At 37.1% G+C, this 26,555-nt stretch overlaps 1 protein-coding gene across 3 annotated transcripts in view; it reads left to right on the plus strand.

The window, feature by feature from the left end:
* Positions 1–26,555, plus strand: part of ZNF292 (zinc finger protein 292) — a 112,705-nt gene that overhangs the window by 56,592 nt on the left and 29,558 nt on the right. Inside the window, exons 4-6 of one of the 3 annotated variants that reach the window (XM_004388979.2) lie at positions 17,661–17,815; positions 18,015–18,093; positions 20,367–20,502. In XM_004388979.2, coding sequence (XP_004389036.1) covers positions 17,661–17,815; positions 18,015–18,093; positions 20,367–20,502 — 370 coding nt within the window. Of the gene's footprint in view, positions 1–17,660; positions 17,816–18,014; positions 18,094–20,210; positions 20,262–20,366; positions 20,503–26,555 lie in introns of those variants that run through there. The other 2 variants (XM_023742950.1, XM_023742952.1) reach the window with 2 other exon arrangements.

Genomic DNA, 26,555 nt, shown 5'->3' on the forward strand with positions numbered 1-26,555 from the left:
CTCCAGAATGGTTCAGAAAAAAAGATTTCTCAACTGTGTTTTCAACTTTTCTCTAAATTTTGTGATTATTCCATAGTATTTTCAATAATTAAAGTTTAATGCAGGATTTGGTTTAGTAATACTGTATTTAGAATTTTGAAATCTCTGTTCGTAAGTGTGATTGTCCTGTGACTTTCCGTTTTCATACTGCACATACCATAGAAGTTTTAGTCTCAAATTGATAGCAGCCTCAAAAAAAAAAAAAAAAATTGGGTAACTTTTCGTTTCTCCATTTTCTCCCTTCCTTTCAAAAGTTTGTATACTAATGAGATGATCTATTTCTTGAAGATTTGTTTGGTAGAATTTTCCTGTAAAAACAATTTGGTGGTGGTTTGTTTTTTAACTCGATTCCATTTCATTATTGGACAAAGGACTATTAATTTTTTTTCATAATATTTTATTGTTTTAGGTAAAAGTTTACACAGCATATTAGATTACCATTTAACCATTTTTATACAGTTTGTTCCATGACACTGGTTACATTTTTCACAATGTGTCAGCATTCTCATTATTTCCCTTCTGTTTTTTCTGTTTCCATTAACCTAGCTTCTCTGCCCCTCCTTGTCTTCTCATCTTTGCTTTAGGGTAAAAGGGCTATTAATTTTTTCTGTTTCCTTGAGACAGTTTTGGTAACTTTTAAGGAATAAGGTTATTCAGTGTATTATCTTACAATTAAAAAAATTTGTACTGCTTATGTGGTTAAAAGTTACAGCTACTAACCAAAAGGTTGGCAGTTCAAATCCAACCAGGAGCTCCTTGGAAACCCTATGGGGCAATTCTGCTCTGTTCTGTAGGTCGCTGTGAGTCGGAATCGACTCGACGGCAACGGGTTTAGGTAGGTCCCTTTCTTGTTTCTAATGCTGTTTGTTCGTACCTTCTCCTTTTTCTTGATCAGTCGCCAAAGGATTTTCTTAGTCTTTTCAAATGACCTGTTTTTGGTTTGGCTGATTCTCTGTTGTATCTTTATTTTTCTGAAGCTCTGGTGGTGTGATGGTTAAGAGCTTGGCTGACAACCAAAAGATCGGCAGTTCGAATCCACCGGCTACTGCTTGGAAACCCTGTGGGGCAGTTCTACTCTGTCCTATGGGGTCACTACCTATTTTTGGTTTGGTTGATTCTGTCTTGTGTCTTTATTTGCTATTTCATTTCTTTATGCTCTTTATTATTTTTAATTTTGTACTTTTAAGTGTATTCTTAGACTTAAATTGGCTACTTCTAGTTATTGTCACCAAATTTTGCATAACAGACAGCCACAAAAATCTTAGTAGCGTATAACAATAAGCATTTATTGCTCATTTACCTGAGATAGATGACGTTTGCAGATCTTGGCTGGGCTCATGCAAATGTTTACTGTTGGCAGACTCTTACTAATATAGGTTGTCCTCAGCTGAAGCAACTGGGGCAACATCTGTCTCTCAAACAGCAGGCTATTTTGGGCGTATCTTCTCATTTTGATGGAAAAGGCATAAAAAAAGCAAGATTCCTAGGCTCATAACTGGCCTACTATCACTTCTGCCCCATTCTTTTGGCCAAAACAGGTCACAGGGGGTAGGAAAATATTCTCTACCACTAAACGAAATACTCAAAAGTTATATGACAAGGATAAAAGGAGAAGTGAAGAATTCAGTCTACCGTACTGTCCCAATATTTTATTTTTGCAGCTTCTTTTTACAGAAAAGTTACAAGAAAGTACAGTGAATATCCATATTCCTTTCACTAAAATTCACCAGTTAACACTTTGTTGTATTTGCTTTACCTCATGCTTTAATTATTTTTTTGTAATCCTTTAAGAGTTAACAGGTGTCATGACCCCTGTATAAGTATTTATCTCCCAAATCCAAAGATACTGGATTTAACAACACAGTTTTCACACTCAGGAAATTTAACATTGACACCAAAATAGAGCCTGTCTATATTCAAATTTCTCCATTTGTCCCAGTAGCATCCTCTATGGCTGTTTTTTAGTTTCTCTTTTCTAAAGCAGTCAGTTCTGCTTTATTGCAATATATACATTCCTAAAAGTCAGCTTGCTATGCAAAATTGTGCAAGAAAACCACAGGGCTTATGAGAAAAAAATGAGGTTAGAAGTATAACACAAACACTTTGTCAGTGGCACACACATAGACACATCTACATAAACAAAGATAGGAACCTGATGAAAGCAGTAACACAGTTTTACACCTGTTAAGTGGTTAAGAAATAGATAAGTAGTACTATAAACATGGCACTTTATCTTGAAAAAGACCTTAAGTTTGCTTTGTGGAAGTGAACATCAGAAGGGTTGCAGCTTTTGAGTTATTGTGAGATGGTGGAAGGGGTGTTCTCTGAGATTGGACAGTAAGTTGTAACACCATGTTACATGGTGAACTGAGGTAGCCAGTACATGTTTGAGTTGTGCGCATGTGCGTGTTTTGAGTATTCCTATACAACTCAGTTCAGCTCTGTGCAGTTTTTTGTGTTCACCTAATGTTTCTCATCGAAAAGTTGCACATAAGCAAACAGGAAATTAATGTTTTACTGAAATTATTTCTAATATATCAGTTGTGTTGGAACAAATTTGTGCTTTCAAAGAAAGTATTTTGGCAGAACTGACAGTATAAACATTTGCATCTGTAAATTTTCCTCTTAAATTGGTTTAACTGCATTTGTAAATTTTCCTCTTAAATTGCTTTAACTGCATCTGTAATTTTTTATAGGTTGTGGTTTCGCTGTAGGTCAGGGTTCAGAATTCTGTGATTTCTAGTATGATTTCTTCTTTCATGACTTATTTAGAAGTTGTTAGGTGCCATCAAGTCGGTTTTGACCCCATGTAGAACAGGAGGAAACACTGCCTGGTTCTCCGCCATCCTCACAGATCATTCCTATGTTTGAGCCCATTGTTGCAGCCACTGTGTCAGTCCATCTCGTTGAGGGTCTTCCTCTTTTTCCTGACCCCTCTATTTTACCAAGCATGATGTCCTTCTCCAGGGACTGGTCCCTCCTCATAACATGACCAAAGTATATGAGATGAAGTCTCGCCATCCTTGCTTCTAAGGAACATTCTGGCTGTACTTCTTCCAAGACAGATTGATTCGTTTTTCTGGCAGTCTGTGGTATATTCAACATTCTTCACCAACACCATAATTCAGAGGCATCAGTTTTTCTCTGGTCTTTCTTTTTGTTGTCCAGCTTTTACGTGCCTATGAGGCAATTGAAAATACCATGGCTTGGTCAGAAGCGCCTTAGTCCTCAAAGTGACATCTTTGCTTGTTACCACTTTAAAGAGGTCTTTTGCAGCAAATTTGCCCAATCCAGTATGTCATTTGATTTCTTGACTGCTGCTTCCGTGGGCATTGATTGTGAATCCAAGTAAAATGAAAATCCTTGACAACTTCAATATTTCTCTGTTTATCATGATATTGCTTTTCAATCCAGTTGTAAGGATTTTTGTTTTCTTTCTGTTGAGGTAGTGATGGTATTTAGAAGTACATTTTAAAATTTCCAAGTGTGTAGTTTTCTTTGTGGAGATATTCTTTGATAATGGTTCCTAAATTTATTGCATTGTGTTCAGAAATGTGCAAAGTATGATATTAATTCTTTGTTATTTCTTGTGACTGCCTTTGTGACTAGTTTGTGTTCAGTTTTTGTAAATATCTGTGTTTGCAAAGGATATTCTTTAAATTGTTGAATGCAGGTTTCTGTGGAGTTAAATTATCTTATTTTTTGTTTAGCTTTGTCTTCTATGTGTTTATCACTAATTTAGCTGCAGCTCTCCCTCAGTTTAATAAATTTCCTCTCAGCTCATTCAAGCATGTTAGATAGTCCATCAAGTTCATCTTGAGAAATTTCTTCTGAGCTATCTGATATCTTACAGTTACTCTTCAGGCTCATTATGTAAATGTCTTCTTGGGATCTTTCTTCATCAACTCTCTCTTTTGTTGCAGTCCTGGTGGCACAGTGATTAAGAGCTACGGCTGCTAACCAAGAGGTCAGCAGTTCGAATCCACCAGCCACTCCTTGAAAACCCTATGGGGCAGTTCTCCTCTGTCCTGTAGGGTCAGTGTGAGTTGGAATTGACTCAACGGCAGTGGGTTGTTTTGTTCTCTTTTCTGTTAGATCCCCCTTTTCCTGGATATCATGGTTCTCGTTTTTCCTGGTTTATTCTCTCGTTTTGGTGAAACTCCTCCTTAAATAGCATCCTGAAAAAAGGTGAAGTTTTTGAGAACTTTCATGTATGAAATAACTTTTCTATTTTCATACTCGTGATAGTTTTGCATAGAGATAATTTCTCCTTGGTTTTTAATGCAGTGCTTCATTTTCCTTTGGCTCCAGTGTTGCTTTTAAGAACCATTTCCTATGAAGCTTATTAATTCCTCTCTTTGTCCTTGAGCTGTGAAATTTTGTTCAGAAATGTCTTGGTATATGTCTTAGGCTGGGTTTTCTGGAGGAGCAAAACCAGTGAAGTGTGGATGTATATATAAAACCCGTTGCCATTGAGTAGACTCCAACTCATAGCAGCCCTGTAGGACAGCGTAGAACTGCTGTATAGGTTTTCCAAAGAGTGGCTGGTGGATTCGAACTGCCAGCCTTTTGGTTAGCAGCCAAGCTCTTAACCACTGCACCACCAGGGCCCCAAATATATATATAGAGAGATTTATTTCAAGGAAATGGCTCACGTGGTTGTGGAGGCTGGCAAGTCCCAAATCCGTGGGTCAGACCTCAGGCTGGAGGTGTCTCCTGAGTCACATGGTTGCAGTAGCTGATGAACCCAAAATCAGCAGGTCAGACAGCAGGCTGCTGGCTCACGTCCCAAGAACCGGAGGTCAGAGAATGATGAGTTGGATGCAAGATTGAGAGAGAAGCTTTGCCAGAACATCCATTGGATGCAGGTTACACTCCCCTGGAAACTCCCCTTTCAACTGATTGGCTGCTCACAACAGATCACATCATGGACGGTGATTGCATCCTGTCTGCTGAACCACTGAGAGTCATGGCTTAGCCAAGTTGACACATAACCTTAACAATCACAGCACTAAGAGGGTCCTTTCATTCTTGAAACTCATGTCCTCTTGGTTCTAGGAATTATCTTGAATTAGTTCTTTGATTTCTTCTGTTTCTCTCTTCTGATCCTGGAACTCCTGTTATTGATTATGGGACCTCTAGTACAGTTCTCCAAATTTTTTTTTTTCATTTCTCTCCTATCCCTAGGGAAATTGCTCCAATTTATCTTTCAACTCTTCTTTTGGGGTTTTAATTTCTACTGTCATATTTTAAATTTTCATTAGTCTTTTCTCTCTGAATATTGCTTTATGACATGATGTTCTTGTTCATAGGTGCAATATGTTCTCTCACCTGTCTGAGAATGTTAGTGATAGTGTTTTGAAAGTTTGTCTTCTCCCTGCATAGTCTCTTCTTACTCCAAATTGCTTTTTTTCTGTTTTGATCTCTCTCACATGTTAGATGTTTTCCTGAAATGCCTACTGATTCTTGGCTGCCCACAGTATGCTATAGGGGTATCTGTCTAGCTGGTCTCTTTCCTGGGAGGAGGCCTGGTGTCAGAATCTTTGTGTTTTTTCTCTTGAGTTCCCAGAGAAGGACTTAGCTAAGAACTCTAGAGGTTTTAGCATTGAGTGGGGAAAAGGACTTGAGAAGGGAGCTGTGTCTGTAGTCAGTATGTAAAGTTGACTTAATGGCTTGTTAAAAGAAAGATAACACCCCTGAATTGTGCCCAGACACTTTTGGTTTAAACTGCAGAATAAACTTATGCTGGGGATGGAGAAGAGTAGTCAGTCGTCTAGCTGAGGTCACCCAGCTGCGGTGAGGAGGAAACCAAGGAGGCTTAACTGCCTTAAATAGACTTTTTAACCAATCCTTCTGTTTTTAGCCCCACCTTCACCCCCATTTCCAAAGGTACCTAGTGTTTCGAATTCTTCAGCCCTTTGAGATTGTGTAGTCACTTAGCTTCTTTACCTAAAGCCCACTTAGGAGTCCTGGCAGCCCCGTGTGTGTCAGAGTAGAACTGTGCTCCGTAGGGTTTTCAGTGACTGACTTTTTTGAAGTAGATCACCAGGCCTTTCTTCCACAGTGCCTCTGGGTGGACTTGAACCTCCAACCTTTTGGTTAGCAGCTGAGCACATTAACCATTTACACCACCCAGAAGCTCCCATGAGTCGGAATAGACTAGATGGCAACTGGTACTAGTACTTAAGAGTCACTTTTCTTATGACCTATAAAGTTAGTTAGCAGTCTCCCATATCCTTTCCAGCTTTTAAAATGTTATTTCCCTTTTCTCCATTTCAATTTTCTTACTCCTTGTGAGTTTATACCACTTAAAAGATTACTGTTGCTTTAGTGAAGTTTTGGGAGGACAGGGTGCAAAATGTATGTATCTGCTCCATCATTCTTTCACAGAATATTAAAATTTAACAACTTTGAGTTTTATTTAAGAGTATACACACTCACCAAAGTCTCAGGAGGTCCAACTGGTCAAAACTGTAAGTTATTATTTGCCTTCTTCATTTACATTCTTTCTCATATAACTTGAATTTTCCAGAGATTACACAGTGTGTGATATCACAACAGATTGAATGCAGATGCTGATATGAGAATTTGGCTCTTGTCTGTTAAGTCAGAAATCAAAGATATTCGAAAAGTGTAAAACAATGCCATTCTTCTCACTAATTTTTTTGGGGGAAATACAAAATTTTTTTTCATTAAAAATGTCATTTATATGAACATGTGATGGATTATTAATGTAAATCCATTAATACATGTTTTTAAAGTCTCAGTTTTAATTTTCTAATTTCGATTTTTAAGAGTAAAGAGTCAAGATATCAAAACATTTGATAACTGCTCTAGAGAATCCTAGTTACAAATTGGAACTGGAACATAACAGTGTAACTGTATCCAGCACCCTACTAGCTTATGTTTATGTAGGACAATAATATTTAATCCCATATTCATTAGATATAAAACTCCTGTAGTGTTAATCCTTTTGGTTTTCTCTCCCAATAATCCTTAGGGGAACTAAATGAAGCTGCGGGAAATTAATCTATACTGTCTTTCTCCCCATAGTATATCTCTTTTACTCTCTATAATGAGAACTCAGTTTTAGAGCGAAACTGTTAGAGTGTGCATTCTTGTCCCTAAGGAGGAGAAAATTGGTTTTTAGGGAGAAAAACAACCTGAGAAGTTAAAGTGGTTTGTGGCCTAAACAAATATATATCGTGGTACTAAAATTTCATGGGAGGCGGGCGGATTAGCAAAAAGTCAAAAGGCTCCTTAAACCAAAAAAAAAAAAAACCAAAACCGTTGCTGCAGAGTCGACTCCAACTCACAGTGACCCTATAGGACAGAGTAGAACTGCCCCCATAGGGTTTCCAGGGAGCAGCTAGTGGATTCAAACTGCCAACCTTTTGGTTAGCAGCCATAGCTCTTAACCACTACACCACCGGGTTTCCAAAGCCTCCTTAGTGGAGTGATAATGAAAAAGAGATTGAGAAACCTGTGTTAGTGGTTTCTATTTACAGCATTGTTTTTTAACCATTCTTTTGCTTGCATTTCTTTCTCCCATCCGAGGCTTGCTGGGATACATACTATGTAGTGGAGACTGTAACCACAAATACTTCTGGGAGTCCAGTATGTTCCTTGAAGAGTAAGGCAGCTAGATGAGGCACATAGCAACCAGAGAGCCCATGCCAGGTCTCAGTAGGGGAGTTTGACTCATCACTCAGCTCCAGCCAGTTGTTGCCATTGTGGAACGTGAAGCCAGAGTTTTCAAATTTTCTGATTTTTTATAAAGAAAAGCCAGAAATCTGACTTTTAATGTAAAACCTGTGGTTTTTAAATACTAGAAACTAATTGAAATATTTTTAAAGCGATGTGAACACAGCAATCAAAACATACCTGTGAGCCCACAGTTACGACCATCTTCCCCCTTACCACGAATGTAGTCTCTTCAGGTATGATGGACTCTGTCTCCAAAATAGACTTCTTTACAATAACCCTAACTCACAAACTCAAGGTCATCCTGCTCCTGTATGAATAACCTACCTCGATGGGCCAACCTGTTCTCGTTTTGGTTAACTAACCGATGACTCTGCCATATCGAAAGCAGAATGTGTCTCTTTCAGATTTTTAACCTAGTGGTCCTGGTTTGTCTTGTGAGACTATACAAATAAGACTAACTTGTCACATGACAGGTCTTCAGAATTGTGAATTTGACTATGATTCAAATATTTATTTCTCCAGAAATGTATACCATAGTCAAGAAATCAAACTCTGGAATCAGACTACTAGGGTTTGAATCCCTTCTCTGATTCGTAGCTCTGTGATCTTGGGCTACTTGCTTGACCTTATGCCTGCTTGTTCATCTGCATTAGGTATTACTATAAATTACCTAAGGGACTTATTAATAGTTAGTACATGTAAAGCTCTAGGTACTCAATAAATATTATTTATTATCCAGATCATTCTTCATTTAAATTTTAAATTCTCTTGCATATTTAGTTTACAGTTTACTCATTAATGGAGCAGTCTGGTTTAGGTTTCTTCCCTCAACTTCCTCTCTTCTCTGTACTGTTTCTCTGTCTCTTCTCCCTTCAAGCCGGGTCACATTAATTTTTTTTCTTTGTGTGTTTATGTGTGCATGTGTGTGTGTATCTGCATATATATATGTATATATACATACATTTATTTATTCTTGAGAGGGTATAGGGATGAAAACCACTAGTTTGTTGTTGTTAGGTACTGTCGAATTGGTTCCGACTCATAGCGACCCTGTGTACAACAGAATGAAACGCTGCCTGGTCCTGCACCATCCTCACAGTTGTTATTATGCTTGAGTCCATTGTTGCAGCCACTGTGTCATTCCATCTCGTTGTGGATCTTCCTCTTTATCGCTGACCCTTTACCTTACCAAGCATGATGTCCTTCTCCAGGGACTGGTCCCTCCTGATAACATGTCCAAAGTATGTGAGACATAGTCTCACCATCCTTGCTTCTAAGGAACATTCTGGCTGTACTTCTTCCAAGACAGATTTGTTGGTTCTTCTGGCAGTCCATGCTATATTCAGTATTCTTCACCAACACCATAATTCAAAGGCACTAATTCTTCTTTGGCCTTCCTTATTCATTGCCCAGCTTTTGCATGTATGTGAGGCGATTGAAAATACCATGGGTTGGGTCTGGTACGCCTTAGTCCTCAAAGTGACATCTTTATTTTTTACCACTTTAAAGAGGTCTTTTGCAGCAGATTTGCCCAGTGTAGTATGTCATTTGATTTCTTGACTGCTGCTTCTATGGGTGTTGATTGTGAATCCAAGTAAAATGAAATCATTGACAACTTCAATATTTTCTCTGTTTATCATGATGTTGCTTTCTAATTCAGTTGTGAGCATTTTTGTTTTCCTTATGTTGAGGTGTGATCCATACTGAAGGCTGTGGTCTTCGATCTTCATCAGTAAGTGCTTCAAGTCCTCTTCACTTCCGGCAAGCATGACTGTGTCTTCTGCATATCAAAGGTTGTTAATGAGTCTTCCTCCAGTCTTGATGCTGCATTGTTATTCATAAAGTCCGGTTTCTCAGATTGTTTGCTCAGCATACAGATTGAATAAGTATGGTGAAAGGATGCAACCCTGCACACACCTTTCCTGATTTTAAACCATGAGGTATCCCCTTGTTCTGTTGGAATGACTACCTCTTGGTCTATGTACAGTTTCCACATGAGCACAATTAAGTGTTGTAGAATTCCCATTCTTCACAGTGTTATCCATAATTTGTTATGATCCACGTATTTGAATGCTTTTGCATAGTCAATAAAACACAGGTAAACATCTTGCTGATATTCTCTGCTTTCAACGAAAATCCATCTAACATCAGCAGTGATATCCCTGGTTCCACGTCATCTTCTGAATCTGGCTTGAATTTCTCACAGTTCCTTGTCAGTGTCTGCTGCAGCTGTTTTTGAATGGTCTTGAACAGAATTTTACTTGTGTGTGATATTAATGATATTGTTAGATAATTTCCACAATCTGTTGGATCACCTTTCTTTGGAATGGGCACAAATATGGTTCTCTTCCAGTCGGTTGGCCAGGTAGCTATCTTCCAAATTTCTTGGCATAGATGAGTGAGTGCTTCCAGCGTTGCATCCCTTTGTTGAAACATCTCAGTTGGTATTCCTACAATCCCCGGAGCCTTGTTTTTTGCCAACTCCTTCAGTGCGGCTTGGACATCTTCCTTCAGTACCATCAGTGCTTGAACATATGCTACCTCCTGAAACAGTTGCACGTCAGCCAGTTCTTTTTGGTACAGTGACTCCGTGTATTCCTTCCATCTTCTTTTGATGCTTCCTGTGTCGTTTAATATTTTCCCTGTAGAATCCTTCAATATTGCAACTCAAGGTTTGAATTTTCTCTTCTTTAAGCTTGAGAAATGCCGAGCGTGTTCTTCCCTTTTGGCTTTCTAATTCTAGGTATTTGCACATTTCATTATAATACTTTACTTTGTCTTCTCGAGTTCTCAAGCTGCCCTTTGAAATCTTCTGTTCAGCTCTTTTACTTCATTTCGTCCTTTCATTTTAGCTATTCTACCTTCAGGGGCAAGTTTAAGAGTCTCTTCTGGCATCCATTTTGGTCTTTTCTTTCTTTCCTGTTTTTTTAATGACTTTTCGCTTTTTTCATGCATGATATCCTTGATGTCATTCCACAGCTCGTCTGGTCTTCAGTCATCAGTGTTCAGTGTATCAAATCTATTCTTGAGATGGTCTCTAAATTCAGGTAGGACATACTCAAGGTTGTATTTTGGCCGTTCTGGACTTGCTGTAATTTTCTTCAGCTTTAATTTGAACTTGCATATGAGCAGTTGATGGTCTGTTCCACAGTCGGTCCCTGGCCTTGTTCTGACTGATGATACTGAACTTTTCCACCGTCTCTTACTACAGATGTTGTAGTCAGTTTGATTCCTGTGTATTCCGTCTGGTGAGGTTCACATGTATAGCCTCTGTTTATGTTGTTGATAAAAAGGTAATTGCAGTGAAGAAGTCACCAGTCTTGCAAAATTCTGTCATGCAATCTCCAGCGTTGTTTCTATCTTCAAGGCCATATTTTCCAACTACTGTTCCTTATTCTTTGTTTCCAGCTTTTGCATTCTAGTCACCAGTAATTATCAATGCATCTTGATTGCATGTTTGATCAATTTCAGACTGTAGAAGTTGGTAAAAATCTTCAGCTTCCTCATCTTTACCGTTAGTGATTGGTTCATAGATTTGAATAATATTCCTGTTAGCTGGTCTTCCTTATAGGCCTATGGATTTTATCCTATCACTGACAGAATTGTACTTCAGGATAGATCTTGAAATGTTCTTTTTGACAATGAATGTAATGCCATTCCTCTTCATTTTGTCATTCCCTGCATGGTAGACCATATGATTTTCCGATTCAGAATGGCCAGTACCAATCCATTTCAGCTCATTGATGCCTAGGATATCAGTGTTTATACATTCCATTTCATTATTGACGACTTCCAGTTTTCCTAGATTCATACTTCATACATTCCATGTTCCAGTTATTAATGGATGTTTGCAGCTGTTTCTTCTCATTTCGAGTCATGCCACATCAGCAAATGAAGGTCACGAAGCCTTGACTCCATCCACGTCATTCAGATGGACTCTACTTTGAGGAGGCAGCTCTTCCCCTGTTGTATTTTAAGTGCCTTGCAACCTGAGGGGCCCATCTTCTGGCACTATATCAGGCAGTGTTTCACTGCTATTCATAAGGTTTTCACTGGCTGATGTTTTTCAGTAGTAGACCGCCAAGTTCTTCTTCCTAGTCTGTCTTAGTCTGGAATTCCACTGAAACCTGTCCACCAATGGGTGACCCTGCTGGTATTTGAAATACTGGTAGCATAGCTGCCAGCATCACAGCACATGCAAGCCACCACGGTACGATAAACTGACAGACGTGTAGAGGAAAAAGTGTGGGACTTTTGTATCCTCCTTTCTAATAAAGTCTGATTTTATTCATAAATCTTTCTTCCTCCCCATGGCTTTGTACTTCAGAGAAGCAGGCCCTATCTCCAGCTTTGGACAATGGGTTCCAGTTGGTCTAAAAGTCAACAGTGGAGTTCATTTTGGCTGTGTGATTTTTGGCATGGGTGTGAGATACACTTCTGACTAGTGAGACTTGATGAGAAATATGCTGATGGGAATTGAATTTGGAGTTTCTGGGAAAGATTTCCTTATTCTTTATTTTTTGTGCTTTAGTTGAAGGTTTACAAAGCAAATTAGTTTCTCATTGAACAATTAATAGACATTGTTTTGTGATGTTGGTTGTCAACCCCACGACGTGTCAACACTCTCCCCTTCTTGACCTTGAGTTCCTCATTATCAGCTTTCCTGTCCCCACCTGCCTTCTCATCCTTGCTCCTGAGCTGGTTTGCCCATTTAGTCTCATTTTGTTTTATAGGCCTGTCTAATCGTTGGCTAAGGGTGAACCTCAGGAGTAACTTCAGTACTGAGTTAAAAGAATGTCTGGAGGCCATACTCTCGGGGTTTCTCCAGTCTCTGTCAGACCAGTAAGTCTGGTCCTTTTTTGTGAGTTACAATTTTGTTCTACATTTTGCTCTAGCTCTGTCTTGGATACTCTATTGTGATCCCCATCAGAACAGTCAGTGGTGGTAGCCGGGCACCATCCAGTTGGGCTAGACTCAGTTTGGTGGAAATTGTAGTTGTGTTCGATTAGTCCTTTGGACTAATCTTTCCCCTGTATCTTTGGTTTTCTTCATTCTCCCTTGCTCCAGATGGGGTGGGGCTAGTGGAGTATCTTAGATGGCTGCTGACAAGCTTGTAAGACCCCAGACGCTACTCACCAAAGTAGGATATAGAACATTTTCTTTATAAACTGCATTATGCCAGTTGAGCTAGATGTTTCCGGAGACCATGGTCCCCAGCCCTCAGCCCAGTAATTCGGTCCCTCAGGGAATTTGAATGTGTCTAGGAGGCTTCCATGACCTTGCCTTGGTCAAGTTGTGCTGACTTCCCCAGTATTGTGTACTATCTCACCCTTCACCAAACTTATGACTCACCTGTTGTCTATTTAGCGTTTTTCCCTCCACCCCCCTCCCCTCCCTCATAACCATCAAAGGTTGTTTTTTTTTGTGTGTAAATCTTTTTGTGAGTTTTTACAATAGTGGTCTCATGCAGTATTTGTCCTTTTGTGATTGACGTATTTCACTCAGCATATTGCCCACCAGATTGGTTTTCTTGTTCTTAAAAGAAATGTACATGAAGAGATGGTCTCATCTTTTCTTCTGGTTATGATGAGCCTGGATATGCTATATGATATCAGATGCCGGGATTTGCTGTACTCTCTTTTGAGATCTGGGGGGTAGAGTTGTGGGGAGGTGAGGGGAACCACCTGAAAATGGCAGCGTAAAGAGGTAGATGGATCCTTGAAGACATTGTTGAGCTACTGAACAAACCAATCCTTGAATCTGCGCTTCTTCTTAACTTCCTTTTATGAGAGATAAACTTTCTTATTGTTTATGATGCTTTGAGTTGAATTCTCTTACTTTCAGTTAAAAGTTAGCTTAACTCATAAAGAAGTCAGGTTGTTTAATTCTGCTGTGCCTGGCAAATAGGATAAATAAATACCTCATAGAGTTGCTGTGAGGAATAATTGAAATAATATAGGTAAAAGGCACTTTGTAATTATAAAGTAACTACACAGATTTATAGGAGCCCTGCTGGAACAGTGGTTATGTGCTCAGCTGCTAACCGAAAGGTCGACAAATTGCTCCGTGGGAGAAAGATGTGATCGTCTGCTTCCGTGAAGATTTACAGCCTTGGAAACCTCATGGGACAGTTCTGTTCTGTCCTGTAGGGTCACTGTGAGTCAGACTTGACTCGGCAGCACACCACCACCACCACAACACAGATTCATAGTTCTGTTACGTTACTACAAATAGCCTTTGTTTGTATTGACAGAATGTGGCACAGAGAGTAAGGCTGCCTGATTTAGCTCATACCAATTGTATTAATACTGTGCGTGTCACTGGAGTCTGTAATGACTAATCTGTAAAACAAGTAATCTTTAAATCGTCCTCACATTTTGTGAAGCGAATATGAGTCTGATTATTGTGGGGTTTCTGCCTGAAAGCTCTTGTATAATTAAGGCAAAAAACAAAAGCAGTTGCCATCGAGTGGATTGAGACTCATGATGACCCCATGTGTGTCAAGAGTAGAAGTGCACTTCATAGAGTTTTCATTGGCTGTAATCTTATAGAAGTAGATCACCAGGCCTTTCTTCAGTGCTGCTGGGTAGATTTAAACCTCCAGCCTTTCAGTTAGTAGCTCAGCGCAAATCGTTTGTGCCACCCAGGGACTGAGCATGGATTAAGACAGTAGATACAAAGAAACAACTCTTTTTTTTTTTTTTTAAATTGAAGACACAATTTATTAATCAGTCATGTTGGGAATGCTCCCATTTCACAAGGGTTCTACTGATCTTAGTGTCTTGAGCAGTAAGGGAAGCACTGATGTAAATACACTTAACTTGCTATGAATTTCAGCCTTCATAGCTTTATACAGATTATAGATATTTGCTTTTTAACCCAACTTTTAAACTTGTTCTCCTACATCTAATCAGTCATGAGCATGTCATCAGTTTTCTTTTTCACACCCTCTCTCATATTCTGTCATCTTTTTCTTCTGACATCTCCCTGGCTAATGTTGTTCCCAGATTATTACAATATGGTCACCTAGATGAACCCTGTGTACAGCCGAATAAAACACCGCCTGGTTCTGCCCCATCCTCAAAATCATTTTTATGTTTGAGCTGATTGTTGCAGCCACTGTGTCAGTCTGTCTCATGGAGGGTTTTCTTCTTTTTCTCTGACCCTCTGTTTTACCAAGCATGATATCCTTCTCCAGAGGCTGTCCCTCCTGATAACTTGTCCAAAATACATGAGATGAAGTCTCACTATTCTTGCTTCTAAGGAGCATTCTGGCTGTTTCTTCCAAGACAGATTTGTTCTTTTGGCAATATATGGTATATTCACTATTCTTCGCCAGCGCCATAATTCAAAGGCATCGATTCCAATTCTTCTTCAGTCTTCCTCGTTCATTGTCCAGCTTTCACATGCATATGACGTGACTGAAAATACCATGGCTTGGGTCAGGCACGCTTTAGTCCTCAAGGTGACACTTTTGCTTTTTAACACTTTAAAGAGTTCTCTTGCAGCAGATTTGCCCAATGCAATATGTAGTTTGATTTCTTCTGTTTCTGTGGGCATTGATGGTGGATCCAGGTAAAATGAAATCCTTGACAATTTCGATATCAGCCTCAGCTCATTTTTCATATTGACCAGCTATAGTGTCATTCATTCATAATTGCATTATACAGAAACATTGGCTTCCCCCTGCCCCAGCACCCTCACCCCTTTGCTTATTTAAAGTTCAGGAAGATTCTAAAGCCCTTTGGACTTACCGGAATTCAGATTCAGAGGGAGCTAGGGAATTTATCCCTGATTGTTTTTTATCACCCCACAGAATCTATTCTGCATTATGAAGGTCTTGAATATTTTAGGACTCTGAGATGGGTTGTTATTAAAGGGTTGATCTGAGGTTGATTTCAGGGCTCATCTGGGAAATATTCGGATATTATTTTCCTGGATAACTTTTCCACTCCACCTTTACCTGGGATTTTTTCTGTTGGAGTTGGTTTCGGACCTAGGCTAAATGCGTTCCTTCTTTCCCTGCTCGCCTCCACCACACACGTGGATGTAAGTTTTCTGTCTTTTCTCTCTGGTTTTCCTGGCAATCAGTATCTGTCCTCCTGCCCTCATTTAGGGTAGATGCATGTAGGTTAAAGGAACGTGTTATTGTTGTTACGCTGTCCTTTGATTTACCGGCTTATCCTTTCGATTCTTCATTCCTTCTTTATCTTCTGTAATCACTTATTACTTCTGCTAGTTAGAGGTTAATAGAGAAGGCAGGGTGGAGCCCTGGTTGCCAGATGGTTAAGCACTTGCCCGCTGACTGAAAGGTTGGTGGTTTGAACCCAACCAGTGGGTCCATGGGAGAAAGACCTGGTGATCTGCTCCCGTGAAGATTACAGTCTAGAAAATCCTACACAGCAGTTCTGCTCCATCACATGGGATCACTGTGAGTTGAAATCAACTCAACAGCACCTAACAACAACAGAGAGAGCAAGGCAGTAATTGTTTTGAGTGTTTAATGTCAGTTGCCATTGAGTTTGTTCTAACTCATGCAAGACTCACACAAAACGTTGTCATCTTAATGATCATTGATATGTTTGAGTTCATTGTTGTGGTTATTGTGTAGTGCCTTCCCACCTGGGGGTCTCATCTCCTAGCACTGTGTCAAACAATATTGTGTTGTGATCCATAAGGTTTTCACTGGCTAATTTTCAGAAGTAGTTTGCCACACCTTTCTTCCTGTTCTTAGTCTTTGAGGTCCCTGCTGGTATTTGAAATACTGTGGCATGGCTTCCAGCATCATAGCAACACAAACCACCACAGTACAACAAACTGACAAATGGGTGTTTGATTGAATATAATTTCCACCTATCTTCCTTCTTTCCTTCCAATACATTTTATTTTAAAGCTGCTTCTCTGTGCCCGTCATTTCAAGCCCTCATGGAGCTTTTTTCCTTCATGATACACTGTTTTCTAGGAAAGGACACCTGGATTTCCATATGTGATGAAATGAGTCTTAGGCCTTGAAGTGTGAAGAGGACCAATTGTAACAGCTTTCTTTATTATGAAAACATTTCATTAAAGTCCTGCTTCATTTAACATAGCCATAGAGCCCTTAGTTTTTAGTAACTGAAGGTTCTAACAACTGTAGAGTCTAATGTGTGTGTGTGTGCATAACTGCTGTTACCAGTTTCTTTCATCTCTTCGTTCTGTTGAATAAACAATATTTTGCTAGTGATTCTGATGAGGATGAATTTGAAATATTCACTGAGAGAGGGAGGAGAGAATTCTTTTCAAAATAAGCACTTTATTACAAAAATTACATAACCTTATAACCATTTTTAATATATTTAATATTGATTTATATATGTTGAAGGTCTTTAAATGATAAATTACAAAACTTGTCATTAAAAACATTAATTTGTTTTTTTTTTATGGACTGAAAAATCACGTGTAAATTCTGATCATGTGCAATTCATTTGTAGTTAAGTATTGAATTTTCTGCTCCTTATACGAAAAAAAAAGGTAACAGATATTCTTTGAAATTCTTCAGTGTATACTTGGTCAAGTATTACTTGTCTAAGTGTCTTGTTTTAAAAATAAATTTTAAATCTTAGAAATTATTGGATGAGAGGTTGTATTTTGACTAAGGAAGAGAAGATATAATGGACTATTTGAAACAAACCTTGATGGAAATGCATGCTGGATGAGTTAACACTAATTTTTTCTACTACAGAGGACTGCTAGAAATATGGTTGTGGTTTTATTTATTTATTTTTAATATTTTTATCAGTGGAAGTTACTTTTTCTTTTTTATAAATAAAACGTTATTTTTCAAGATTTCTCAGGGTGTAAAGAAAAACACAGTTGATCAGTCAGTGTATGTTTTCATTTATATTGAATATTTTTTATTCTTCCTTTCTAAACAGACACTCCTTGAATATGCAGAGAAATGGAAAACTTCAGATGACCCCTTACCTTTACTGGAGGTATACACAGTGGCTATCCAAAGTTATGTTAAAGCACGACCTTATCTTACCTCTGAATGTGAAAATGTAGCATTGGTTCTGGAACGCTTGGCATTGTGAGTAGACCTTTGAATAAATAAACTAGATTTAGCTTTTTTTAAAAAAGAAAAAAAAAACTATATCACAGCTGTTATGACAGTTTTAATTTTAAATACATTAGGTATGAGGAGTCTACTGTTGATATTAGAAATTCTGGGGTTTTTTACTTTGAACTTTAATAATAATTTGTATCTTTACCAATATTTTGTTTTTTAGAAGCTGTGTTGAACTTTTATTATGTCTGCGTGTTGAGTTATCAGATAAACAGTGGGAACAGTTTCAGACACTGGTACAGGTGAGACTATTTACCTATTAGATTTAATATAGGTATAACTTGTGTCAGTTTTCCTTACTCTTAAAAAATTATTTGGTTAAACTTTAAAACATCTAAGTTTTGCCAGCATTAATGTGCGACTTTTATTAACACTACTGTCTTGCATATAGTAGATGCTTAATAAAAGTTTGGTAAATGAATATATCCATTTAGGTAGTTTGATCAAATATTGCACTGTTCTTTAAGATCAGATAATTAGGGCTTTGTCAAAGGAGTAAGGGAACACAAAAGAAAATGCCCTCATTTGGATTTAGAAGTAGTTTAATTGATAAAAATCTACAGTATGCTTTATAAGAATTTAACGTATCTCATTTAATCCTTATGAAAAGTTTATGGGGATAGGTATATTTTCCCCATTTTAAAGGTGAGGAAACTGAGGCTCATACTGTAAAATATTTATCTGCCCAGACTTGTGCAGTTAATGTCATTGAGTAGTTACGTGAATCAAGATTCTTTATTCCAGTGCCCATGCTTTTTCTCCTGTATCTGAAAGCACAGGCTTTGGTCTCTTACTTAGTTCTGGTATTCTTTAGTTCTGATGTATATGGTACTACACAAGTTAGCAGTTTGGTGTTTGGGAGTATTTTCAGGAATGTTTAGTTCTATTTCAAACACTAGATTATGCTCTATGTATTATAGCTTAAGTAAAATTTGATTAATTGGTCAGCGAAAAAGAATGTTCCTACTAGTTAGCTTCAAAAGGTATAGTTCTCTCTCTCTGTTTCTCCAGCCAGAGTTCTGAAAATGTCTTTTGGCCTTACTTTTTTCCATAGGATATTATTAAAAGGGTTGGTCTTAAATTTTGGAAGCATGTGAAAGAAGCTGTAGTTAGGCAGAGAAATAAACTTTGCTGTTTTAACATTAAATATTAAAATCTATATTAAGTGCAAGGTCCTTGGAGGTGGGAATCATATCTTATTTAATACCATAGGATTCCACATAGTGCCTTACAAATTACAGTTGCTTAATAGTGCCTTACATATAATAGATACTTAATAATTGTTGAAATGAAGGTGTCTTGTCCTGTTTGTCACATTGCAACTTTTTGATCATGCCGTTTCTACTTCAGCATATCAGTAGCTTGTTTTTTCCCCGTTGTTTATTTTTAGGTAAATAATTATTTCAGAGTGTTTCATTGTTTGGCGTTCAGAACACTATACCACAGAATTAATTGAATAAATTGTTTACACACAAATATAATAGTTTTTACGCTACTGATTTTGTTTGTCAGTGTAAGATTACTTTTAAAGTTTCCTTTTTCAAACAAAAGATATTTTTTATATGGGTTAATGAGAAGGAACCAATTCTTTAAATTCCTCTAAGGTAGCCTCCAGTTACTGCTCAAAGAAAATCTCATAGAACACTTAAAGATTTTTATGGCATTGAGGAATAGATCTTTGTTTGAATATAGCTTTAAGGGTTTCCATGGTACTTTGTTGTCTTTTCAGAGCTCCCTCAGGGTTTGACTATACCTGTTTGACAGCATTTGTTTTATTTTGCCTGTGTTTCAACTGTTTAGACATTTCTTTACCCAACTAGAGGATAAGTTCCACAAAGGAAGGGAACTAGTTGCTGTCTTTCCCAGTGTTTTGCCCATAGAAATTCTCAATAAATACTTTTTGAATTGAATGAGAACTATCGGTCTTTTGTGACCTGAAGGCTATATCAGTTGTATGAACACTTGTAAACAACTAGTGTAAGCAGGGTTCAGTGTCAGCTTTAATATGAAATTGCCAAAGATAAGTAATAAATAAATGAAAAAGCATATATTTAGTAATTTTCTTTTCATAAGTCCCTTTTATGAGAATATTTGTAATTTGTCACTTAGGATTTGATATAAGTCTGTCATTTATTAATGGTAGCAGGTTTGGGGAGAAAAAATGTTTACCAACACAGGATATACGGTGCATAAGGTCTTTTATGATGCTGGGTATTTTGATAGCTTCCTTAAGAGATAAGTTTGTTCTTGGTTTAGATTTTGGGAAAAAAAAATACAGACTTGTTTCTGTAAATATATTACATTTATTTTAGGTTTATAACTGATTTCTTTCTTATCCTTTAGATTCATCTTTAAGAATCAGAAGTAAAGGAATTCAACATTTTGTAATGTGACATGACATTTTTAAGATGAAAGTCTTATTTTTTCAAAAGTTTAGTATTATATTTAAAACCTGATAAGCTTGCTTTTTTAAAAATCTGTTGTAATTCTTTGGATGTTTATTTAATATTTATAGGTAGCTCATGAAAAGCTGATGGAGAATGGCAGCTGTGAATTGAATTTTTTAGCTACTCTAGCTCAAGAGACTGGGGTGTGGAAAAACCCGGTACTGTGCACTATTCTTTCCCAGGAACCATTGGATAAGGATAAAGGTAAATTTTCTAGAAAGAGAGAAGAAAAAAAATCATTAGATTAGAAAAAAAATAATTACTTAAAATTGTTTTGATAAATTTATCTCAAGATGTCTTGAAGAAGGACCATTTAATTAAATTTCATCTGAGGTGCTTGAGGCCCTTCACCTTTAATTATTTTATTTTGGGGAAGATGTATTCATAGGATTGTAGAATCTTCAAGTAACAGAGAATCTAAAATTTATTCCCAGCATCTTTTCCACAGAGGAATTCCCTCTGCAGTATCGCTGACATGTGGTAATCTAGACTTTAGTTGATAAGCTAACTTAACTTGACAGATGGAGAAACAGAAATAGAGTGGTGAAATGATTTTCCTCAAAACAGAGTAAGAAATCAGTGCTAGGACTTGAAGTCTTCTGTCTCCAAGATTAGTACTGTTCTCAAACAGCTTGTTGCCCAACTGTTATTTTATCCTGCTATGTTGCTGTTATATGAGTTCAGGCAATAAAGATTCCAGTTAAACTGGCAGGTATCCTTTTGGAAGTGGATGGCTCTATGGCTAATATGTATAACACTTAATGTTCAGAGTTCAAAAGTTGTAAATACCATGATGAAAAGCACAGTTCTAGGTACTTTTCTTGAGATTGTTTAGGGAAGTGCCCGCATTTCACCTTTAACTTTTCCCAGGGTATTTAATAACTGGAGAAGGAAATAAAAAATTTGCAGTGTATTTAATGGAAAAAAGCATATATTTACCACTGTAAGCTTCTTCCATCTTTTATTGCTGCTTTTCTTGGTGCATGATGGCAAACTGTGAGATATTTTGAAATTTATATGTGTTAGCAAAAAGGCTATTTAAAAAAAAAAAAAAGCCATGAGAAGCCCATGGCTTGTAAACTCTTCTGACTTTCTGGTACTTACAAAAAAGCTTTCTAGCCAGTCTCCAAACTTCTCTTCAAACTCATTGCTCCTGTCTGACTCATCTTTCTCCCATTTTCTCCAGGCATTCATGATAGTTCTAGCATTGTTATCTGTTCCTTAGTTTTCACAGGAAGTCTGTGAATATCCACAGATTAGCTACAGTGTTCTCAAGACGTTGAAGAAATGGAAAATACATCCTCATTATTTAAAATAATAATATAATTTAAAAAATTTTTTTTTAAGTCAAAAGTCTGATTTTTTGTCCTTGGCATATTAGTTTTATTCGTAATAAAATATATTAACACTAATATGTTTTACTTCTAGTATCAAAATAATACTTTCTAATCTTTTCAGCTTTTAGAAATATTAGATATAATGTATTATTAAGACTATTATATTGTGTAGTTCCTGTTTGAAAAAGTGCTTTTATATGCATGGTTTCATTTAACCTTCACAATGATCCTGTGAAAAAGGATCATTGTCCCTGTTTTACAGATGAGAAAATGGAGGCTCAGAAAGTTTCGTTGTCTTTTCCTAGTTCACGTTGCCAGTGGTAAGAGGCAGAGCTAGAAGTTGAAGTCAAGTCTTCAGCCTCTCTCCTTTTTACATTATGCCCCATTGCACCTAGCCTAAATAAAAGATTAATTTCTTTTTTCCATCATCAGTTTCTAAATAGCTTTTGCCAAGCTCATTCATTATGCTAAAGCAGGAAAACAAAGTCTCTTCCTTAGCAGAGATGTAAACTTTATTTCAAAAGATAATTCGTTTGAATGTGCTTAACATTGCATCTGTTCACAGATGTCTCTGCCCGTCTCTGTGCTGCTTTATTTCTTGGTCTTCACTGCCATAGCCGCTGGAATAATTAGGACTTTGCAGCCAGGAGGGGTTTCTACAATAGTAGATGGATTTTAGATAGCCAGATTTTAATATAGTTCAGAAAGCAACCAGATAGATGTTACATGGGTCAGAGGTTTTTTTTTTGTTTGTTTTTTGTTTTTTTCCTTTTAAAGCGATAATCTTTACTTGGTCCTGTGTTATCCAGAATGTTTTTTTGATGGGAGTTGTTTTATGGATAACCCACATTAACCTGAAATATGTTTATTTCCTTCTTTGACAAAGTTGAAGGAGTTAACTTTTTCATGCATGCTAATTTACTTATATTTTTAAGTTTGATGATGCAAGAATGAGAAACTTTTAGCTCTTTTATCTTATATCCACACACTTGGTTTAACTTAATCTAACCTACAGCAAGTTTGTTTTTTTAACCTACAGCAAGTTTGAAGAGAAAAGCCAGGGCACAGAGATTAATGAGCACACCTCCATTGACTGTACTCATTATTTATAGTGAGGTCTTTAAAGATTTGGTGTAGTGTTTGAGTAGTGATAATCCATTTAATGCTGAATTGTTTTGGTTTATTATTTTAAATTGAATAATTTTGGACCTATTAAAACAAGCTAGACTGAAAGATGTACTTTGATTTTGGAGAGTGAGGGCAGGTGGAACTGAAAATTAAGAATTCTGGTTTCACTTTAAAGTTTACGCATTCCTATGAGTTAGCTTTGATAATGAAACCAATATAGGTAATTTTATTGGCTTTTGAATACCCAAGGAACTTTTAGACATACTCATGTACTACTTGTGCCTTTCTTTAGTCATAATTTCTGGATTGAAAGGGCACTTAATGGTCATTTATTTCAGTTACTCTGTGTTTAACTTCCCTTTATAATATTACTGATAAATAAAATTGGCCTTTGCTTGAACACTTCTAGGGAATGGTAACTATGTAGTTCAGTCCATTCTTAGCCTGCTATTAGAAAAATCTTCATCATGAAAATCGCATTTTTATAGGCTTCCATCTTTTAAATCTAGTTCTACCCCTACATCCATAGCAAACAAAGTATAAATTCTTCTGTCATTCAGTATCCATTGAGATTTTTAAAGATAACCAGCATGTCTGTATTTACTTGTTTGTTCTTCTGTAGACTAAAAGCCTTCCTGGTGTTGGCATGATTTTAAATCCACAGTCATGATTCCTGATCTCTGAATGCCTTTTTAATTTTTGTTGTTGCTCCCTTTAATGTGTAATTCTGACAACTGAATCTGTACCCTAAATATGATCTGGCCAGCTTTTAGGGTAATGGTACTCTCACACCTTCATCCTAATGATTTATACTTAAGTTAATGTGAGCTAAGGTGGCATTAGCATTTGGATGGCCATTATCATTCTCACAACTCAGGTTACTAAAATCACACAGTTGTTTTGTTTTTTTAATATATACTACTCTTATATCTTCTCTTAAGTTAATGTGACCTAAGATGGCATTAGCATTTGGATGGCCATTATCATTCTCACAACTCAGAGAGGTTACTAAAATCACGAAGTTGTTTTGTTTTTTTAATATATACTGCTCTTATATCTTCCCTCAATCTACATTTTTAGACATTGTCTTTTGGTACACAAGTTTATTACCTTTTCCTCCCCTTTAAATTTCACTGTGTTAAAGTCATTGTTTCCCCTGCTTGTCAAGATCCTTTGAATCCTGATTTTTTTTCCCAAAGATTTTGTCCTTCCCAGTTTCCTCTCAGCAGATTTTATTAGCATGTACACTATTGACATCCTTGATAACAACCACAAAAAGGGCAAGTCCAAAAGCTGAGCCCATGAGGGTACTTACAGAAGTCTTCCTGCCTGCCTTCAGTCCTCTAATCAATACCTTTGGTTATGGTTGTTGTATCATAAGCACCCATTTGTCCTTGTATCTGGCCTGTGGTTCTTTTTGTCTCTAAGGATTGGTTGAAAGACCATAAGAAGTGTTTGGCCAGAGTTCCATTAAATAAGATTGTTCAATATTGAGGTTAATACTATTTTTTAAATAAACTTTTTATTTTGGTATGGTTCTAGATCTACAGAAAAATTGTGAAGATAGTACAGAGTTCCCATACACCTCACACACAGTCTCCTCTAGTATTAACATCTTAGTTCAATGTGATACATTTGTCACAATTAATAAGCCAATATTGGTACTTAATTATTAACTAAAGCCTGTATTTTATTTCCTGTTACCTAACGTCCTTTTTCTGTTCCAGGATCCCATCCAGGATACCTCATTACATTTAGTCATCTTGTCTCCTTAGGCTCCTCTTGGCAGTGACAGTTTTTCAGACTTCTGTTGTTTTTGATGACCTGGACAGTTGTGAGGAGCACTGATATTTTGTAGAATGTCCCTCAATTAGGGTTTGTCTGATACTTTTCTCTTGATTAGACTGGGGTTATGGTTTTATGGGAGGAAGATCCCAGAGATAAAATGCCATTCTCACATCATATCAAGGGTACATATCATCAATAAGACTTACCACTGTTGATGTTAACCTTGATCTGAGGTAATGTTTACCAGGTTTCTCCACTGTTAAGTTACTCTTTTTTCCCCTTTTCCATACCTAGTCTTTGGATAGAAGTCAGTATGTTTAACCCACACTTAAGGAGTGGGGAGTAATGCTCCATTTCCTTAAGGAAGTAGTTTATTTGGAGTTCTTCTGTATCAGAGATTTGTCTCATATCTTCTATTTATTTATTTATTCAGTCATTTATTTATATCAGTATGGGCTCATGGATGTTTGTTTTATACTTTGGGTTATAATCCAATACTACTTAAATTGTTGCTCAGATTATTCCAGTTGTGGCAATTGGGAGCTCTTTCAGTTTCTGTGTCCCTTTGACATACCCCATCATTGTGACGTTTTTTGTTTTGAAAACTTCCTTGCTTTCTGGCACTACAAGATACTCCAGTCTTAACTTGCATATTTCCTGCCCCTATCCTAGAATCGGAGCCCTGGTGGCGCAGTGGTTAAGAGTTCAGCTGCTACCAAAAGATCAGCAGCTGCTCCTTGGAAACCCTATGGCACAGTTCTACTCTGTCCTTTAGGGTCACTATGAGTCAGAATCAACTCGGCAGCAACTGGTTTGGTTGTTGGTTCTTTTCTTTTTTATTCCTTTGGAAAACAACTTCATTGATTAGGGTACAGTACTTAGGTACAGTTAATTTTCCCTTTATTTTTACAGACTCCACTCATTTCTAAAGTTACTAAGGTTAGCACCTTATTCCCCCACCCCTTGAATCTTGTTTCAGTGAAGTCTTTTACCTTTCAGTGAGGTTCTTCCATACATTTGTAGTACAGTTTGATTCTTTTGTTGTATTCTGCATTCCATCCTGTCCTCCTTCACCTTTTAATTACATACATTAAGTTTCCCTCCTTTTGCTATAAAGTTCTGTGGGTTTTGACAAATGTATAGTTCATGTATCCACCATTACAGTATCATGCAAAATAGTTTTAATACCCTAGGACAACCCTTCACCTATCCATTCCTCCCCTGTGCCCCTGAAAACTACTGATCTATTTTATGTCTCTGTAGTTTTCCCTTTTCCAGAATGACATATCATTGGAATCATATTGGCTTCTTTTACTTAAAAATAAACATTTAACATTCATCCTTGTCTTTGTGTGGCTTAATAGTTTTTATCCCTTTATATTGTTGAATAGTAATTCATTGTGTGGTTGTACCACTGTTTGTTTATCCATTCATCTGTTGAAGGACATCTGCTTGCTTTCAGTTTTTGGTGATAATGAATAAACATTTACATGCAAGATATGTGTTGAGTAAATACATAGGAGTATGATTGCTGACAAGACTTTATTTAGCTTTGTAAATACTGCCTAACTGTCTTTTCAAAGTGGTTGTACTATTTTGTGTTCTTATCAGCAATGAATGAGAGTTCCTGTTGTTCCACACCCTCACCAGCAATTAGTATTGTCTGTTTTGGGATTTTAGACATTCTAATAGGTGGTAGTTATCTCTCATTGTTGTCTTACTTTGCATTTTCATAATGACAAATGATAGTGAGCATCTTTTCATCTACATATTTGCCATCTGTAGATCTTCTTTGGTAAGGTATCTCTTCAGATCTTTTGCCCATTTTTTAAATTAGATTGTTTATTGTTGAGTTTTAAGAGTTCTTTGTATATTTTGAATACACATTCTTTATTAGGTATTTGTTTTGCTTTTCATTCTCTTAAGGATGTCTTTCACAGAGCAGAAGTGTTAAATTTTCACATAGTTTAGCTTACCAAGTTTTTACTTCATGGATCATGCTTT

This window comes from Trichechus manatus, unplaced genomic scaffold (genome assembly GCF_000243295.1).
Source record: "Trichechus manatus latirostris isolate Lorelei unplaced genomic scaffold, TriManLat1.0 scaffold00226, whole genome shotgun sequence".
Lineage (NCBI taxonomy): Eukaryota > Metazoa > Chordata > Mammalia > Sirenia > Trichechidae > Trichechus > Trichechus manatus.